General features: G+C 36.9%; 1 protein-coding gene across 5 annotated transcripts in view; it reads left to right on the plus strand.

Moving 5' to 3' along the window:
- LNPK (lunapark, ER junction formation factor) overlaps positions 1 to 21,400 on the plus strand; it is a 50,523-nt gene that overhangs the window by 28,456 nt on the left and 667 nt on the right. For 4 of the 5 annotated variants that reach the window (XM_032693316.1, XM_032693318.1, XM_032693319.1 and 1 more), the window contains exons 10-13: positions 122 to 227; positions 923 to 993; positions 2,257 to 2,427; positions 9,790 to 10,744. In XM_032693316.1, coding sequence (XP_032549207.1) covers positions 122 to 227; positions 923 to 993; positions 2,257 to 2,427; positions 9,790 to 9,986 — 545 coding nt within the window. In that variant the 3' untranslated portion in view covers positions 9,987 to 10,744. Of the gene's footprint in view, positions 1 to 121; positions 228 to 922; positions 994 to 2,256; positions 2,428 to 9,789; positions 10,745 to 16,324 lie in introns of those variants that run through there. The other variant, XR_004358032.1, reaches the window with a different exon arrangement.

Below are 21,400 nucleotides of genomic sequence, written 5' to 3' on the forward strand. Positions count from 1 at the left end.
GAGAAATATGGCCATATCTATTAAGTAGGTGCAATTATTTTATTACACTAGAACACATAGTAAAATATCAAATATAATAATATAGTTGAAAATAATTTTGACATAATTCATGTCTTCCTAGGTCTTCATCCTCCAGGCCCTCCTTTGGCAAGACCTATTCTTCCTCGAGAAAGAGGAGTTGTGGATAGAGTTATTGAATATTTGGTTGGTGATGGTCCTCAGAACAGGTAAAAGTGTTATAAAAGAAATATTAAACACTTAGGGGAAAGAAAGCTTCTTAACCTTTTTGTTTAAGCCAGACGTGAAGGTTAAAAGGATTGCAAATGAATTTGTCCAAACTTTTCATAATTAAATGGTTTTTTCTCCTTGTTTCACCTGGTATCTCTTTGCAGGTATACTGGTAATATTTTTGCAAAATTAACCTTTGGTTTGGGTGGTATTAGCCATGTGATACCAAAGAAAAATCTGTGCTTAAGTGGGTGAATGATTTATATTTTGAACAAAAAACCCCCAAACCCACTTCAACTTTATATCCATTTTAAATGCCTTTAAGATTGTCTTCAGAACTGTCCAGTCCTATCAGAAGTTCCATGTTAACTGTGGTAACTTTTCGTATTGACTGTATTCTAGTTTATATTAACTTAATTTGGATGTTTTTTTCTGACACTGATGATATTAGAAATATGTTGAACCATGAGGTTTAAAGTGTAGCTAAGAATATTTCACTGTGCTTAAACCAACTTTAAATACTATTATGTAATATGCAGATTTAGTTTGCTTTTCAGGATAATAATTTCATTGTGGAAATTACCTTTTAAGAGAAAATATCTAAGGTATTAGTCAATATGTAAGGTAAAATACATCTCCCTTCAGTGTGTTATTACTTAAAGGTATGTAATTATATATTATTCATACTTTCCAGGTATGCCCTTATATGTCAGCAATGCTTTTCCCACAATGGTATGGCTTTGAAGGAGGAGTTTGAATACATAGGTAAGAGATAATCTGTGTTAGACTCTGTTACTAAGCTAATGTTTCATAACTAGTATTCATCATACTTCTTTTTGGTTGCAGTTAAGTACTTAACTGTCATTGTGAAGTACCAAATCATATGGAAACATTTTTGGGTAACTTATTACTCTGTATCTAAAGACTTCCTTCAAGACTTAAAGAAGTACTTTATTGCAACCTTGAGGTCAAGCATTTTACGTGTAGAAAACTGTTCAGTGGAAATAAGCTGAACATTCCCTGAACATTGCTACTGGCTATGAATGGTTCTCAGAAGGGTTTTATGTTGAAAAGCTATCTGACTTTAAAGTGTGCCTCTTTTAACAGAACTTAAAATTTTGCTTTGTCAAGAAGATCTTAGGGAGATATCGGGGAAAAGTGGGAACAAGCCCTAGGGGGCTTTATGTGAATTTATGGCTGACAATAACTTGAGACAGACACAGCTCTTTATAGAACACAGATGTTTTATTTTGCCTGCCTTCTACCACAAGTGTAAGCCTGATACTTAAGAAACCAGGGAATCTGAGATAAATCTTCTATTTAATTATGTTTTACTTAACTTTATAAGTAAATATACAGCACTGAATGTTTCTTATGAAACCAAAGATATGTAGTCTATATGTCACCTTAGTTCAAGTGAGTTCACAACTCAACTGTGCCAGAAATTGCCACTTCTGCCCTTTTGGCAAGAATGGGGAGAGCAGAAGTAGGTGCTTAACTGCTAAGCGGTATCCAGTACTTCTGCAGAACAAAACTGCTTTTTCTTAGTTAAGCACCACTGAATCAGAATGCTCTTCAAAAAGCAGAGAGAGACATACCTTGTGGAATTTCTATCATCTCCTTACTCAAAAGGTGAGGAAAGTGGCATCTTAAGGGGAGCAAAAAAAAACCAACCTCATCTGCCAAGTAATTTATTTTGTAGGAAAGAAGAGAAGAACAATGGCAACATCTGGGGGTACTGAATTGCATTATTATGTTCATTGTGGTCAAATCTTGAATAGTGTTGGGCTCTACTCAGCACAGCAGCACTGAAAGCAAAAAGATTTTTAAAAAGCAACTGTATGCTGAATTTAAAAAGGACCTATATGGAACTGCTTGTGTAAATTTGGTGGAGATACTTTCAGGTACTGATAGTCACTTATTTAATTCTTGTTTTTTTGTGTTTTGGGCTGTCAGAATATAGTGTAGGAAAAAAGGTGAAATGTGAAGTTAATTAGTGAGGCTACTTATGAGGTCTGCTTTGTGTAGCATTTAGGTGTGCCTACTGCTTTTTCCTGAATCCTGCAAGAAAAACTAGACCTCAAGCTCCACGACTTCCAGACTTCAGTTTTGAAAAAAAGCGATCTATGGAATCGCAAGCTGAAACTGAGCCTCTAGAACCCAGAGAGAAAAAGCCCCAGGAGGCTGAACAGACAGAAGGTATGTACTAATCTCATCAAGTCTGGTCTTTTTAAAATGTCTAATGAAATCCCCCCTGTCATCTATCTCTCTGTTTAGATACATATTTTTAATAAGAATAAAAACAGCTGAAATAATCAAACATTGCTCAAACAGGCTTCCTGGTGAGGTGGTCAATGCCTGTCAGTGTTTGAGGCATTTGAACAATGCCCTTAACATGCTTTTAACTTTTGGTCAAGCCTTACGTAGTTGGTCTAGATGATTGTTGTTCGTCCCTTCTAACTGAAGTACAGTTTATTCTGACTTCATATTAAGTGCAGTTTATATGTTTTCTCAGTTCTTGTCCCTGCTTCTAACTTAGGTTGTTAGTGTCTTTTTTCCTGTACTTTAAAATTTCTTCATATTAGTTAATATCTCATGCAAGTGATGGCATAACAAATTTTTTCGCTCAAATGTTACTGACAAACAGGAACTAGCACTGTAAATTACAGAAATGGTTAAGAAGGGACTATGTCCCAAAGTAGTTAACTTTCACTGTGTTTGGCAGGTTATTTGATTGAGGTGTGTTGGAATTTCTGCCTTTGTTCCTTTTACTCTTTTCCTCAGGGCAGGAAAATCTAGTAAAACTGCCTTGTTTAATTTCAGGTAGTTCAAAGACAAATTGTCAATTTTAATTTGACATAGTTCCTTTTGAGACATTTTATAGTCTGCAGATACAGTAGGCATCTGGTGTACAGCCAACAGGAAGATGCAGTGTTTTAAAGACTCTAGAAATTACAACTTCAAACCAGAGGATCTCCAGTTAGATGTGCTGTTGAGTGCTTGATGGGACTTCATGTTAGTTTAAGCAGGGATCATGGTGGGAAGCTATTGAATAGCGTGCAGCTAGAAACACACCAACTGTGGGAAACTCACAGTGCAATAGAAAGAATGTTTCTCCTTGATTATTTTTAACAGGGAGCACAAAATGGCTTTGGCCTTTACTTACTGGCATGGGAAGGCTGCACAGGACCAGTAGGGAAGTTGTATCTAACAGTGGCCGTCTCAGGGTGTGGGCTTGTGAGAGTGCATTGTAGCAAAAACTTGGTTGGTTTCTTTTCCTGTGCCACAGTGGTCTCTTACCTCAAAGAAAGCACTGTTGCTGACATGAAAGTAAGAGTGAATGCAGATGCATGAAACTAAGACAGTGAAAATGTCTTATTTGCCCTCAAATCATAGAATCATCCTTTTTAGTGAGTGGTAGGTTTAGACGCTTCTTGGCTACTTTTGAACTTAAAAGACAAAGACATTATTTATTACTGAGATCTTTAAAAGTGGGCTTGTTTTCCTCTGTGTGACTCAAATGGAGAAGTCCTTAAAGGATACTCAGCTCTTGGAGTTGTGTGCCTTAGGGGCTTCTGAGTATTATAACTACAGGTTCTTAGAGGTTTTGGGAGGGGTGTTTGCTAATTAATCTGGTATTATTATTGAAAGAAATGGAAGTTGTTTTTTGTGATGTGGTCTTGTATTTATGTACTGCTTTATTTAAAAACAACAAAAAGAGCAACTGTGGGCTTCATTCCCCAGTTCTCTTTTCCTGATAGGAAGTATGTGGTGAAATTTTTCAGAAGAGGCACATGAAATAAGTAACTGGTATACTGATTTTTGGTTTTCTAGGTTAAATAGCTGATCTTTTCTGAATATTTAATCTCCAAGATGATATAAGTCATTCTGTTTTGATAATTGCTAAGCAGCCAGAAATAGAGTATGTGTTGATATTTTCCATAACTAATATCTAAGATATACCTTGTTGATGTAGAAGAGGCCAGTGCCTGTCTGTGACTTGCTGTGAAGGAATCTCTTCTGAATGAGAAAATATTTCCAGTAAATCACTTTTTCCATCAGAACCATAATAGGAAGCATAACTGCTTACATGCAGTTGGGCTTAGTAAATGAACATATTCCTTGATTGTAAGTTTAAGGTATGAATCTGTCATTAAGGTAGAGCTCTGGGGAAGACTTCTGTTCACCACAGTAATGCAGCTGCTGTTGTAGCAAGAATAGAGAATATCTTCTCTTACAGATGTAGACAAACATTTACATCAGGAAACCAACTTCACAATGTTGACAACACAGAGAAGTCCCAACTCTTCTCTGTAACTCATTTAAACCATAGCTTTATAGCTCGAAGAAACTGCAAGCTAATGTGATACAGAAGTGCTATAAATATTTTTTTACCAGTCAGCTGCTTTGACTAATGAGTAGAGCAAGAAGCTGAATCTTTTTTTCAGTTGTGTGCTCATGCAGTGACAGCATGTTACATACAACTTCTGTGGATAAGAGATCTGAAGAATGGTTATGGGAGGTGCTGTTGGCACTGAACTTAGGAATTTTTTTTTTAATCCTCTTGAAATACGAAGTCATCAGCTGTCAATCTGATGCAGTTTACTAGTACAAATACCATGCTTACTTATTCAGCAGAGTAACTTGGGAAATTTTAGTACCAGAATGAAGAAATATACTTCAGCTCTCTTCTTACCTTTTCCTTAAATGGCTCACTCTTGATGGTATTTTTTCTTTCTTCATTAAAGGCTAGTTGGTTCTCTTATGTACTTTTTAAAAAAGTATTAATGTTTGGATCGTATTGAAAAACAGGAACAACTTTTAGCCTCTTGATTAATTTTGCCTTGCCTATATTTAGTACTGTTATGCTGTGTTCTTGATTCAGGTTTATCATTTAGCACTGTTTTGAAGGTTGAAAGAAAATTTGACTGCTTCAGATTTGACCGCAGTGGTCGGCACTTCATGGACTGCTTTATGTATTGTCTCCAGATTTGTGTGGAATTCCTTGACCATCTTGCTCAAATATTTTTATGATGATTTACTACTGTGTGCTATGTTCTTTCCCTAGTTCAGCTACTATGCCTAGAATTCAGTGATTTCTCAAGCAGACATAGGTCAGCTTACCTCGATTTCAATGGCTTGTAAACAAGTTCTTTTGATTTTAAAATGTATTATGTTTCCAGTCAACCACAGTTCAGTTTTGCTGAACAACATAGCCTTGCCTTTTTGGTAGGATATGAAGGGTAGAGGGAATGCTGTGCTATTATCGGACTTCTTTTTCAAAGGCTTCACAGTAGCTTTCTGTGATAATCAAAGCCATTAACAGGCTATTGTGAGGCACATGTTCCTTAAAGCTACTTCAGCCACATGGCACTATGTGAAAGTCTGTCTTAACAAGGAGCTGTTGTAGTGAAGAAAACTTATCCCAAAGGTCTTGAAAGCACAAGTAGCTATATTTTAGAGCAATTATCTTATACTAGTTTTTTGAATTCCCACATAAGAGGTATTTTCTACTTAATTTAATAGTGATGCAGTATTGTGATTTCACTGGTTACTCAGTGAAATACTCTGCAACTAGAGGAGGGGTAGCTGATTTACAATGTAAAGTACATACACTTTTTAAGTACTACGGATTAACCAGGAGTGTTGGGACTAAAAAGAACTGCTGTTGCCAGGAGTGGGTTTTTTAAGGTTGCATTGTTACAGGTCTTAAATTTGCCTCAGGCCAGCACAGGGCTGTTTGCTGTTAAGATCATGTAGGTGTAACTACATTCTTTGGTTAAATCATAGATTAAGTGTTGATCATCAAGGACTCTTCAATTTTCTTGTGTTATCTTTAAGTCTGTAGTCGGCTTTCACTTGTTAGCTGCTCTCACAATAACTTAAATCATGCAGTATTGAAATCAGGTTGATTTGAGGCAAGCTTTCCATTAATTGCTGTATGTAAAATGGAATCACTATATATTTTTAATGAAGGCTGATCATGTTTGGAGTTAGCATCACTTACTCTGATTGCCTGACTACTGTTTTGAAGGACCTACTCTTGAGTTCCTTATAACTTTGTCAGACCTAATTATAAGACCAAAATTTTTCATGTAACTTTGTTTTAACTGAATATTCTGGAGAATTTCAAGAGTTCCAGTAAGTTTAATCAAGAACAGAGTGAAGGGAAAAGTCATATAATACCTGACAATTTTTGCACCTGTTCCTCTGAATATAGATAGTTAGAATATGCACTTCATCGGGTTTTCATTAGAAGCTTTTCCTTGCTTCTGCTAGGGCTGTGATTGTCCCTGGGACTTAACTGAAGGTGTTGTAGATGGCATCCTTCTGATCAGACTGAGCAAATAGACTCTTTACCTGTGTTTGAACGAGTCACTTGTGCAGAGTGCTAAGCATGATTCAGCTGAGGACTGCAGGACTGAAACTCTGTAAATAAAGTAATGGTTGGGCTATGCTACAAATGAGTTGAGAGGGTGTGGAGCTGCATCTTCCTTACATCCTGTTCTGTCTTTGACTCAAGCCTGAACAGCAACAATAAAGAAGGAATGCAACTCAAGTGTGGAAGGATTGTAGCAGGAAAAGGCACAAACTTATTCATAGAATTTGAGGCTGAAGGAAAAAATGCAGAGATGAGACAGAAAGAAAACTGACAGTTGGGAGATAAAGATTGAGCACAGGCAGAGATGGGATCAAGATGGAAATTGGAGAGAGGGAAGAGAGTGGGGTGGCCTGGAAAGTAACTGGGAATATTAATTTGCTTGGGCAGAAATAGGGGGATTGACTATCTGAGAGAGGGCTCTAGAGAAATTTTGGAACAAGAAGCCAGGACAGGTGTTGAGCAGCCTGTGGTTGAGAAAGCAGAGAAGGAAGCTGAATCAGGAGGCAAGTCAACTGCAGACTTGCTGAGATGAAAGATCAAGTCTGACAAAAAAATGGAGAAGCTGAGCTGCTCTGAGCAGCCTGAAGTGGAGCCTGGAACTAAATGGAGCCTTGTGTGGGAAGAGGGGTCTTAAATTCTTGGTGTCAGATGGCAATTGTACTTGGTCTGATGGACAAGGGTGTGTAGCAGCTCCTCTTGTCAGTCATGACCTGAGAAGCCAGAGCAATGGTTCTAAAACTTTCATCGCTGCTTGAATTGTGAATGTCAACCTGAAGCAGTCTGATTACTTTCAGACACCCAACATGTTTTGATAAATATGAGCAAGAGGCATTTGACTGGCGCTGTTTTTCTCAGGGGTTGGTTTTGGGACCAACACTGCTAAATATCTTTGTCAGGAACATGGACAGTGAGATTGAGTGCACCTTCAGCAGGTTTGCTGGTGACGTCAAGCTGTGTGGTGCAGTTGAGGGTGCCATCCAGAGGGACCTTGATAGGCTGGAGAGGTGGGCCTGTGCAACCCTCATGAAGTTCAACAAGGCCAAGTGCAAGGTACTGCACCTGGATTGGGGTAATCCCAAGCACAAACACAGACTGGGAGAATGGATTGAGAGCAGTCCTGAGTAGAATGACTTGGGAGTATTGGTTGGCAAGAAGCTTAATATGACTGGGCAATGTGTGCTTGCAGCCCAGAAAGCCAACTGTGACCTGGGCTGCATCAAAAGAAATATGACCAGCAGATCAAAGGTGGTGATTCTGCCCCTCCACTCTCGTGAGATCCCACCTTTGTCCAGCTTTCTGGGCCTGACCTGTTTTCGGCTATGATAGAGTTAATTTTCTTCTTAGTAACTGGTATAGTGCTGTGTTTTGAATTCTTGTAGGAATCATGTTGATAACACAGTAATGTTTTGGCTGTTGCTAAGTAGTGCTTATTTTAAGTCAAGGAATTTTTGGTGTCTCATGCTCTGCCAGTGGGGAGCTACACAAGAAGCTGGGGGAGAGCATAGCCAGGAGAGGTTACTTGAACCAGTCAAAGGGATATTCCATACCACAGAATGTCATGGACAGTATACATAAACTGGGGGGATTTGGATGTGAGGGGCTGATCACTGCTAGGAAATGGGCTGGGCATCAGTCAGCATATGGAGAGCAGTTGTATTGGGCATCACTTGTTTTTTTTCCTCTCTCCCCCCCCTTTTCCCCTTCCCGCTTTCCTCCCACTTAGTTACAGTTGTTGTAGTTGTTACTATTTTAATTTCTTTCAACTATTAGATTGTTCTATTTTTAATCCATGGATTCTAACTTTTTTGTAATTCTCCTCCCCATCCCACCAGGGTGGCAGGAGGGTGGGTGGGGAGTGAGCCAGTGTCTGTGTGATACTTAGTTGCAGGCTGGGTTTAACCACAACAGACCCCCAGCATAAGAAGGACATGCTTTGGGAAGACCTTGGAGCAGCCCTTCAGGACCTCAAGAGAGCTGAAGAGGGACTTTTTACAATGGCATGTAGTGATAGAACAAGGAGAGATGGCTGTGAACTGGAAGAGAGTAGCTTTAGATTAGATATTAGGAACAAATTCTTCACTGTGAGGGTGGTGAGACACTGTAATAGGCTGCCCAGAGAAGCTGTGGATGCTCCCTTCCTGTAAGTGTTCAAGGCCAAGTTGGATGAGGGTTTGAGCAACTTATTCTAGGGGATGGTGTCCCTGCCCATAGCAGAGCTGTTGGAACCAGATGATCTTTAAGCCCCCTTCCAACCCAAACCATTCTATGATTCTCTGAAGTTACAAACATTTGATAAGGCTAACATTTTTGAGCTGTAACTTTGCATCAGTTTTGCAAACTGTTCACCTTCACAGTATACATTAAAGCTGTATGGTATTGACTAATACTAGTCAATAAATAAACTGCCATCAGTACTATCATTCTACAGTACCTTTGCATCATTTAGTACAACACTTTGCGTTCAGTTTTCCTGCTGACTTCAAAATGTGACTCATTTCTCATATGCTACTGAAATCCTGTTGTGCTGCTAGAATTTGCCTCTTTAGAGGTAGTACTTACAATAAATGCTTTTGGTCTTCAAAATATGCATATCATCAAGGACACTCCCATCCCAGATTAAGAGGAAATATATTCCTGTGCAACCTTCCTACACTTGCCCTTGGAAGACTGGGAATATGCAGTAATTTTCATTGGCTGGTTTGATATGTTCTGCTATTTTTTTTTTCTGGTTGTCTGACTTATATTTAAAGTAGTTTCCACCAAGTAGTATGTTTAGGTTCTGTTTGCAGATTGAGCTCTTATTGGAAAAGTTATACAGTTGGTAAAACTGACATTACCAAGCACAAGGAAGCTGAATTACCATCATGCATTGTTTCTAACATCTCACATTAATGAACAAACAGAGAAATTGTTGAGGGTGAACGGATACAAATAATACATAATATTTTCTTAATAGGATCTAAACTCTTTTCCACAGCATTTTCTTTATTCTTAAATTTTATAGGTTTTACATGTGACCCTCTTGTTAGAAAAATCAAATAGTTTTTACCAGTTGAGAATGTCATGCAGTTACTAGTCAAAACCTGCATGTGATTACAAAATGTTTCATTTGCTTTTCAAGAATAATAGCTGCCTCCTTATTTCTGGAAATAGTTATTTCATCATTTTTCTTTTCACAGAATCTGAAGATGATGTGGCCCAGATCATTGAGACAAATGAGACAGATGATAAAACACCAAGTTCTGAGCAGCTAAATAATAAGCTAGCTGAAGAAATTGAAAAAGAAGAAGCAGAGAACATTTCAACAACTGAAGACTCTATTTCAGAGTCTATTTCAGCTGAACAAAATGAAGAATCTTTAATGAAAGCAGAATAAAGTACTTCAAGTGCCTTCTGTAGCTAGTTTTTAGCTTTGTTCATGCCTGTTGTTACTATTCAGGTGAGCTTTTTTTAATGGTACAACTTAAATCTTGCTTGAGCTTAAACTGCCTCAACTGCCACAGTGTGTCAAAGCTATGTGTAAAAGTGGGTATTGTAAATTAAGCATGTGTCGTTAAGTTAACATATAGAATGTATAGTTGGTTGAAGTCTAACAGTTGTAGCCATTGTTTAGTTTGCATATTTAAAAACTTTAAAGTATAAACTTTGCTAAGGGTGACTTATAATTTGACATATCTTTAGCTGTCACATGTAAAGAGCAATTACTGACAGCAAGTGACCTAGTAAGTTTGGTCTAGTGAATTTAAGATACATTTTAATGCTGCCCTGTTAAACAAATTGAGTACATGTTAAATACACAGATGTTTACAAGCTAAAGTGTCATCTGACATTTGACTTAAGCATATGGAAGTGTCATTGCAGTGGTGTTAATATTATTTGTTGTCTAACTTCTTGACAGAATTCAGTTAAATGGCACTCGGATAAATGGCATCTCCTTTGGTGTTTGCATTGCAGATGAACCAGAGGCACCTACATACAAAACTGTTTTGTGTTTACATAAAATATAGAAAGTCTCTACACTTGATTGTACTTGAATACAAAGCACTATTTATACTTGTACAATAATGACAAGATATAAGTGAATTTTGTGCCTTTGTGTATTTTGTTAAAGGAAAATAAAGACATCTAGCAGCACTACTTGCTTTGTGATTCCTAAAGCTGAAGAGAATTTGTTCTGCTGTATGCAGCTATTCTACAGTTACTTTTTGCAAATTCAGAAGAAAGATGACACCTTAAAAGGAGAATGTCTATATGTAGCCAAGGTGGCTTTGATAGACTAGAAATAGATCCGTGAAGAATAGGGGAAATGCATGTACATTTGCCAAAAGGCTTTCTTAACTGTGCCCAAAGCTTCTTGATACTATTTATTGTTACAATTACAATTAATATTTGCTGCTGAATTACTGAAACTGTACTTTTTTTTATCATGTAGCTTTTCAAGCTAAGGACACTTGTTATACATATCCTGTTAAATGTAACAGCTGGGATCCTGGAATAGAATTTTTCTGGTGCCTGGAAGTGAGGTACCTAAATCAGTCAGATTTTTTTAGAAATAAATGGTGACCATGTGTAACTTGGTTGATTTAGTAGTACTTCTGAGAAGAGTTTTGTGTACCATGCTCTCTGCGTACCTCAGTATAGGGAGAGGAGGAATTTCAAAACCATTTCTAATCTATTGTCTTGGTCTCAAAGGGAACTGGTTTTTACCCTGTAAAGACAACAAACCCCCTAAATCTTAGTAGCTCAAAAGCCCTCTACAAGAAAAGCATGTTACTAAATGTGACCTTAGTATCCATGTCTTTTTACAAGACGTAATTATATATTACATGAACATCAGTGATTAATTTTCTTTTCCAAATACGTGCTTTATCTTCTGATTCCTTGGGGTTAGTTTAGAAGCTCAACCTTGCATCAGTCAGAGTCACGTTTGGTCTGTATTTAGAAAAATGAGGAATTTTTTTTCTGCTTTGCTATCTAAACTGCAATTCATATTTTAATTAGTAACCTTAATAGAATGTAGGCATGTGATTAAAGATGTACTTATAGGTGTTTGACTATACTTACATAAACAATTAGTTACATACAAAATGTTTATTTACTATCCTAGTTGGGAATACAAAGAAAACAGTCCCTTTAACAAACATGTCTTACAGTGTGAGAAAAGTACAGGGTACAAAGTGATAGGGGAATGCTTTATTTTAATATTTGCAGAGAATGTATTTTAGATTCTAGAACTTATTTAAAATGGAAACAATTTTGCCTGAAAGGGGCCAAAGTTTACTTAATCTCTCCTTTGCATTTTGTACCTCACTGATTTGTCTGCTTAAAGGCTGCTTTCTTTGGAGAGGAAAAAAAAATTCACAGACCACATCAATAATTCAGCACAATAAATTGTTGAATGTACTTACATTAGAATCACTAAAACGAAGTAAAATTTGATATCCTGATCCCTCATACGGCATATCAAGGCATGAATAACTGTCACTTCAGAACTTAAGGTTACCCTAGGCACAGATATTAGTTCCTTTTAAAAATGTGTATCTTAAGTGTCTGTTCTTGTGTAGGGTCATATCAGGTCCTTTCCATGACAAACAGCTGCTGGGCTGTAATGCATGTAATATCTGTGGAATTGCCTGAGAAAACCATCTGTTATTTTACCTATTAAAAATATTTCTGTTAGCCTGGGACACCTGTGTTTTCACATGTCCTGCTTTTGCCAAAGAAGCTGATGCTTCTTAGGTTGTTGGGAATATGAAGTTTTTTTGAAAGAAAGAGACTCACTATCTAGAATGGGGTGGGGTTTTGTTTCTCCCAGTGTTCTTAAACGTGAAATTAAATGTGGCATTAGCAACTTTCCACAAGAATGGTTATTACTTTTTGTTTAATATGTCACTGAAGGATCAAGTAGAGACAGTCAACCTGATGTGAAAATGAATACTTTTTAGAATGTGAAAACCTAGCTTTTAGATCTAAAACTACCTAGAATTTTTGAGGAGGGGAAGTGTGTTTTAAGCACATGGTAGAGTTTTCCTGGTAGACTTTCATATTAAAACAGTATCCAGGCAGTCATTTACATTAACTGCTTCAGAAGGCTTGAAGGTTATGTTAAGGATGTCCTGGTATTTTGGTAGGGAAAAATCTGTTTTTAACTTCATAATTTTTCAGGGGTTTAAAGCAGCTGTAGTAAATGAGGGTACAGATTTAATTAATCTGTGGGTGAATTCAGGCTCATGGAGATACATGTGATGGTGATAGACTGTAGGCTTTCCTCAGTTTACAGTAAGCATTCACATGTTATTCCTGCCAAGTATGTCTGCCGTAGTCCTGATAGGAATATGAGAGGAGGATTATGTTTCTGCAGCAGTTACTTCTTGGCTTCTGTGTACTGTAAGTGTGGCAGAAGTAAAAGGCACCTGTCCAAAAGGAATGGAATCAAAATCCAAAAATACTTGTAGATGAACAGCAGTAGCCACTTAGTCACTTGGTCTTTATAATACCAAAAAAAACTTGGAAGTAGGAGTATGTAGACCAAAAAGGTACAGCAATTGTCAGTCATATTTAATCCAGTTGCAGACTGACTCTTAAAGATCAGGAAATGGAAGAAAGTAGGGGGAAAAATACCAAAATTACTATGGTTTCATGTTTTGTTGTCTTCTGACTTCCTAGTAGGTACTTGAATCTCATTTTTTTCAAAAGTACTTAAAAGCCTGGTCATGTGAAAAACCTCAGATGTTATAGGATCCCCCTTTCTTTCTGTGGTCAAAATGAAAAGCAAAATTGAGTGGGGTAGTAAAGTAATACATAGCAAGCTTGTTGGTGCCATGTTTTTATTGATTCTGAAATATTGTGAATAACTGCAGAGATCTCCTTTTAGTCAAACATAGCTTATAAATAAGGGAGGAATTATCTGGACTATGTAAACTCTACCACAGAAGACAAATGACTGTTCTAATTCAAAATAAATTGAAATGAGTTGGTCAAATTTAAGCTTTACTAAGAAGTCTGCCGAGCAGGGAAAAAAGGCAATGTTATTTCAAACTCTGATACTTTTCTAAAGGAGAAAACAGTTGATTAACCTTGGACATTTTGACAGAAATAGATCGTTTAGTGGAATCTTGGTATGATGATGGTTTGTCTCAAGAATTCTGTTTAGGCCACATGCAGAAGAAAGAGACGCTTTGCTCAGTGGCAAAGGAAACTAATGCGGAAGTTGAGGTCTAGAGGTTATCAAAAGCATGTAACTAGGGGTGTGTATGGTTACCTTGAAGTCAAGAACAAGAGGTTTGAACACCATGTAGTGCATGAGTAGAAGCCAATGAAGGACTTAATGACAGAGTGAAAGATATTGGAAGAATGGAAGGGATAGTGGTTTTGTCTGTCAGAACAAGGTCTTAATCGAGAGTTAAAGAAGACGAGCTTGCAAACATTTTTCAGGAAATATGGGAGGGTTTGCCTATTACTACATGGCAGTACATACCCCAGGTTAATACCATATTATTATTTCAGAAGTAATAAGGCTGCAATTGACAATGAATCATATTGGCAAAACTTGTTTGTGTTTTAGAGTTAATTCCAAAATAAACAGATGTCAATAAGTTGTAGAATAAACTGTCTAGCTATAGCTAGGGGTTTATAATGTTTTTAACTTTCAAAGGCTAGGAGAAACACTTCTCTGGTACATGGTTCTGAACGTAGCAGTGTTTGTGCACTTGTCTTTGGTGATGGATGAGTGAGTAGGGTAGAGGAAATTGTCCGTGATTCCATAGTTCCATCTGCTGTTAAAAACTTCAAAAGTCTTAATCTTCATGAAGTCTGAACACATCCAGTGCAGGATTACTAGATGTAAAGACAGCTTTAAATAAATAAACTACTGCTTCTTATTTATTCTGCTTCTGGAATAAGGTTTTGTTAGGTCTTCCACAGTGTTGAAGACTGTTCATGGGGTAAGGCATATCCTGTCTGCAAATGGTTCACTAGAAGTTTATTACCTTGAAGATTTATTTGACCAGTTCACTGGGTGTTCTCAAGCAAAATGTTTAGGCCCTTGTTTCCTGTCCAGTGACATGATTAAAAGTTAGTACATCAGATCTCAGTATTTCATGTTTCAGTTCCTTTCTGAAATTGATACATGCAAACCTGTCCAGATTTCTGGTGTAGTGAGCATCTGAAGGAGACTGCATAGAAAACCTACCCCAGTACAGGCTAATTTAAGAAAAGGCTGCAGATACATCAAGTGCATAAACACTAGGAGGAAAATAAGTTTTTTTTCAACTGGAAGTTTGAAAGTTCTTAATAATTTGGACAAATAGCCTTGCAGGAGGCATTAGGTTTAAGATGGAGTTGGAGAACAAGAGGGCAGTAACAGATTACTCTGTAACCAATGGTGTGTGCCTTCTTGTTTTTGATTAGGGATGTATTTAATGAGAGTATCTAAGTGAGAGTCTTGTCTGTTGTCAGGAAGTTTTGTTTCACTGAAAAAGTGTGTGTGAAATGGTTAATTACTGATCTGTGGGAGTGCTCCTCTCTTCCATCGTGTGGTCTTTAGGTGGAGTTCATAGTTCTCAGGTTTGTGGAGGGTGATGAAGGTGAGGAATTACAGCCGATGGGGCTTACTGGCATAGGGCTGTTGGCTCCAGGTCTTGGTGTTTAGTAACACACCAAAGTTTCTGGCAGAGGAAAAGCTGTAAAATTCCATCAGAAATGTGTCATATTTGAGATGTATCTGGTTGTCTGAAATTAAGTGTACTTCATGCTCTGGATTCTGGGTCTTTGGAGGAAAGGGATGGCCTCCTGAGTAGGTGGGAATTTCTTAACACTAGGTCTTTACTAGGGGGTTGTTTACACAACAAATAGAATAAGCTATAATAGTGTTTAACAATAGGAACTGCTACCCTCCAGCATTTAAAAAAATCATAAATTGAGTTGTCCCTTAAGATCACAAGTCTCAAGGAATTTGACTTCACCATTGCTTTTGATTTGTGGACCCCTCTAGGGTCTTATCAGGTCACATTCAATCTTTTCTCTGCAAGAATAATGATTCTATGAAGAATAAGACCTAGAGAGTGTATGATGGGCAGGATAGTGAGCAGGGTTTTAAAATGAGATGTATTGATTATACAATAATTTGCTCCCAAACCATGGGGTTTTGAGATTAAAGCAAACACACCAAGATTCTTGATAGATTATTTAACTTTGCAACAGTGCAAAATCTAAAGCACTGTATCATAATATAACCCTTTCAAGGTTGCATAAAGTCAATTTGATCATGACTTAAATTTTTGCATAGAAGGGAGTGTCCTGACCAATTCTCATAATACTGGTTATCTCTCAGTGACTGTTGTCACTGTGGGAATAAACCTACTTCAGGACTGCCTCTATATGTACCTAGCATTATAGTGCTAGGATTTTCAGTAGATAATTACTAAGGTTTTTCTAGCGGGCTTCATAAGCCTTTGCCACTGTAAAATCATGTATTCTCTGTTTTTTGTGACAAAAATAATTTGCAAAAGTGAGGTTGTAACTGCCAGAGAGGAATACATGCAGCAAAATCCTGAGGTAATCAGATATAGGAGAAAAGGGGTGCGGATACTGAAGACCTGACAATTTTGGGTGTTCAATTTGTAAATTCAAAGTCATCTCTAAATTTGTAACTTATATTGAAATAATAATTCTTTTTCTCTTTCTCTCTCCATTTTGCTGCCTCAATGAAAATAGAGAAGCTGGATTTGTAGAAAACTCAAGCAACAAAGACCTTCCAGCTCTTCTGAAGTGGTCTGCCCTCTAATTCCTTGCATCATTTCAAGGAGTTCTACTCACTTGATGAAACTTAATTTTGACTCGTTCAGCACTCAAAGAAAAACATTTTACAAAACCACCAAGAAAATTAATTTTAAGAAAACTATTTTGAATGATGTTTTAAAGGAAATGTGAAAGTTATTTCTTTAGGAATGTTTGAACTTGTATTTTTTGTATATTGAGCTTTTATTTAAACAGGAGATCCTGTATATTTATAGATGTTATTGTTGTAATAGCCTTGTTGTTACATTAGCAAAGGGTGTGTGTGTTTATGTACTATAAATAGTATCTTTAATCAGAATTATCATTTTAATCCTAGCTGTGGCCTTGACCAGTAGTTACATCACCTGCAATTGAAATCCCATTAAAATCAATTGCAAAGACATTAATTAGTGAATTCTTGGAGTCTAAGAGACTTCATGAAATATCTTAGTTTTTTTGCTTGTAATTGAGAAAATATTTGAATTTGTGCTCCCCTTTTGAAATTTACTATTTGACTAAATGAAGTAAATTTTAAAGCATATGAAATTAAATTATATAGCTTGTTGTTTGAATATATGGTGCCTTTGCTTCTCGAGGAAAAAAAATCCTAATTATGAAGAACCTGTTTATTCACTTGATCTTCATTTATGGTTTCAAGGTGATAATTCTGTTCAGTAGTTCCTTCTGTGCTGGCTGCACTCAATCAACTTGAATTTCATAGTTTGTTTTTTTTTAAGGACCTTGTGTTACCAAACAAAAATGAGAGTGGCCCAGCCTTTTTATTGCAGTCTCTGCCCCCAAGTTGGACAGGCATATGTAGGAGAAGAAAGTTGTTCAAGGTTGAGTAGATGCTGATAAGACCCATTTATCTGTGCTGCAACTAATTGTGAGAACTCCTGGCTCATGACATGAACAGCCAGCTATCTACCCTCAAAGGTCAGACTGCCACAGGATGGCAGAATTTTGTGTGTGCTGAAGAAGAGGCAGGGAAAACTCATTATAAAAAATATGTGGCAGCTTCAGAGGGAACTGTGGAGTTGCAAAGATGCTGAATTTGGCCCACAGTTACAGAGACATTTCAGGGTAGATATTTCAGGTTTTATCTAAATGGTGATTTATGTCCTTATTCCTCCATTATTGTCCACAAGGTACTGCCCTGTGTCACAGGCCTGTATTACCTAATTTTTTCAGACTGTTTCATTTTCATTAGTACAGCTGCTTTAGCTTGTGATCAGTGTACTGCACCTCATTGATAATCTAAGAGGGTATTAGATGCACAGAAGTGGCACCTAACCCTGTCAGTCTGGCTTGATTGACCCCTCAGCTTCCAAAACATGGGTTCATTTTTTTTTTTTTTTTTTTTAAGCCCAAGTTAGCCTGCATCCATTTTCACACACATTCTGGGCAGTTTAAAGGTTGGTCGGATTCGAATATTGCTCTTTCAAATTTGATAATGTATGAGTACAGAACTGTGACCTTTGATACGTAGTAATACATCAACATGACACAAGCAGTAAGTGCAGCAATTACCTTTACTACACTTCAGATTGTGTTTTAGTTCTCATCTTGTAAGCAATTATTTCAAGAAAAAAGGGATGCCTTTAAGTTAAATATATTTTGCAAATAGTGTAAATGCAGAAATTAATCTTTGGGGACTTTTTGATTTACAGGTGAATGTTTTCAAATGAATCTTGGCTTTTAAATTAACATTGGTTCCCTGGTAAAAATGAATCTTGTGCCACTGGCTTTTATACTACTTTTTTTCTGGAAGAGTTTTTTTTAACCATTTTTGTTGTGTTCTGATGTAATCTAAGTTTCATGTTCTAATTTATGGCTAAAGCCTGACCCTGCAAGCTGTTGACATGTCACTGTGTTCATGTTGCTCCCATGATAATACTCACGAGTGGGTTATGTGCATGGTAATAATGCAAGTTTACATGCTTTTAAATGCCTTTTAGAACACAAGAGCATATCAGACCTGCACCACATATTGATTTAAAATGCTGTTTTTAAATGTTTCGTCTTTTTCCTGAGCAGATCAAGATACACTCGGTTTATTTCCAAATGTTCTTTCTCACCTGTAGTTATAAATTATTTGGATAATGATAGTGCACAACCACTACCTGATAGCAGTATAAAACCACAAATCAGTACTCCTTGCCAAAGAGCATAAAGCCTTGAGAGGACTGATGGCAGTTGTGGTACTGTGGTTCCTCTGTTCTGTGGACTGAAAATCAGAATAAAATTACTGTGTCATTCTGAGCAAGCAATTGAGTAACCATTGAATGGTGACTTTCTGTCAATGCTGTCTGTCACAACCCAAATTTGAAGGAATAATTTGAAGTAGACCTTCTTGTTTGAAAATATCTGCTTCTTCAGCAGCCAAGCACTAAGCAGTGTTGGTGTGCTGGACTTAGGCACTGAACTTTAATTCAGGAGCTGGGAAAATGCTTTGTTCTATACTGAAGTGAAATCAACACCTTTTGGAATGGCTTTCTTTAAGCTGTCAAAAATCTAAACCCCTAGTCCCCAGTACCATCTGGCTGTTCTAGGATCCAGGCCCAGGAGACAGCTGATCCCAGTGGCCAATGTGGAGTGGAGACTGAATAGAGCCATTCTCTTTCAAGTCTACCATGAGCAGAGGACTAAGTGCTTTCACTAGGGTAGCTTTCCCTTTTGAACTCTTGCCTGTGGCAATTGCTCACTTACTGTACATGTGCACTAGTTATAGATTGATAATTAACCTAAAAACTTTTCTAATGCAACTCATGGAAGGGTGTCTCTAACAAATTTTCTCGGTATTTTCTAGCAAGAGAAAATTTTTAACTATCATGGTGCTATTTGTTCTTGGGGAGGAAAATCAAAAGAAATACATTAGACCACCATATAAATTACTCCTAATCAAGCACTTGACCACAGAAATTGTTTTACAAAGCCAAGAAGAATGTGCTAGCTGGGGAAAAGGTGCAAACATGTTTCTGTGCTGTTTCTTGTTACTTTTGACCTTTGCCGCGTAAGGGCACTTGGGCCCTTAACTCCTTTAAAATAAAAAAACCCCCAAACCTTAGGCTTTTTTTTTTTGCATGCATTTATAAATTCTAAATGTTAGTAGTAGTAACTTATTTGGAAAAAAATACCCAACCTACTTTTGTGCAGTGTTTTCCATCAAAAAAATATAAATAGTGTGTACATGGAAATCTTGAGTCTGTGCTGCTGAGTTAGCAGATGACGGTGGTTACAACAGCTCAGTGGGGAAGTTTGTTTTTCAACAGGGACTCCATGTTTGTAGGAAATTCCTTAGGCTGAAAGGCTGCCCTTGTGACTCTGGGCAGAGAAGTGCATTTGTTACTTGACTACAAATAACAACAGGAGAACAATGGCAACTGCTCATTGCATGTCAGTATTTGTTGATTGTTGTTTGCTCATGCTAAATTTATTACTTCTGGTAACAACTTAGGCCTCTTTAGTTCTCTGTATTGTGTATTATTTGCTATTTTTTAAAAGAGCTGACAACACTGGTATTCCCCAACAGTAGAATCTTTTTTATAATATCTATAAAATATTTCCTTTCTCTCATATTTTAGATAAGGAATACTACTACAGCAATATGACTAGAAGTACTTATTTTTCAGAAATGCTAGGGTTTTTTTTTGTTTCAGCTATTTACCTACATCTATGTATGTGGTTTTGGGGCTTTTTTTTCAAATGGTGAATGACAACCTGGTTGCAGAAAGTATTCTCTTTTTAGAGTTTATTTTAAAACTTACCAGTTTGCGATGGTGAAAACCTCCTGGAAGGAGTTTGTTGGATTATTGAACAAATGGTGAGCAGCTGAAATTTATGGACACTTAGTGGAAACTACTTGACTAAAACTGTGTACAACTCGTTGTGAATACTCCTGATATATTATTATAAGGCGTTACGTTAGCCTAGTCATGAAGTTTGATCTATTTGATTTTAAAATCTCAGATTGTGTTATGACTAAGTGTAATGATTCTCAGAGCTGGAATATTGTTAACCATTGTGAACAGTACAGAAGGAGTCTCAGGATATATAATGTAATAGATGCAATTTTGTTTGAATTTTTTTTTCCCAAGGCCAATTTAATTTTGATTTATTTGCCTCATTAACCCAAGGATTCAGAAAATTGAGTGCCACCTGAGTGAGGTATTATTAACGCTAGTGAAATATCTTCAAAATCACTCCATGCTTATAAATTAGTCTTTTGAAAGCATTTTAAAGGCATAATGATACTGTAGTGAAAATGTACAGCATCATTTAAAAATTGCAAAATGCTTATTTGATTTCAGAAATAAGAGTTGGTCACCTGACTTAAATATATACTGATCTATTATTTATGCTTTGAAAATAGAGCTGATAAAAAAGCATAAGTGTTCTTGATATTATATTTTGTCATATCTAGCTAAAAAGATTGAAATCCAGAGAAACAATTTTCTGAAGAAATGAAATAGTATGCCCTCCTGAACCCCTGGGGAAAATAGCCTCTCTGGTTGCTCAGAATACGAAGCAGTAGAACAGTAAAGTAAAACAGACAGCCCATGTCACATTCCTATTTGTACAGTCTGGAATGATGTTTTAAAAACATTTTCTAGTTATTTTTGATAAATAAATGGTGCAAATAACATCTGCAAACCAACCCTGCTGATGTAAGATTTTTCAGATCAGATTTGTTTGTCAGTGAAAGTTCAGAAAATTGCTTTGCAAAACTAAGGTTGTATAACTCCCAAAAATATGCATAACAAATGTACAAGAATATATCTTGTTCTTCTCTTGCCTTCCCTCAGAGAAACTAATGCTGATTCCCCATTACCTTTGCTTCCGGGCTCAGAAGGTGGCTTTGATGAAATTATCAAATATCAAAAAGCTCAGTTGCTAAACACAGACAGGTTTATAAGGTGTTCAGTAGCTGAATGTTCATATTGATGGTGGGACATCCAGCTGCCCATTTGGAATCGTGTATCCTGGTTAAAGCTCTGAGATTTCCCTCTGAGC

Source organism: Chiroxiphia lanceolata, chromosome 7, assembly GCF_009829145.1.
Source record: "Chiroxiphia lanceolata isolate bChiLan1 chromosome 7, bChiLan1.pri, whole genome shotgun sequence".
NCBI classification, from domain to species: Eukaryota; Metazoa; Chordata; class Aves; order Passeriformes; family Pipridae; genus Chiroxiphia; species Chiroxiphia lanceolata.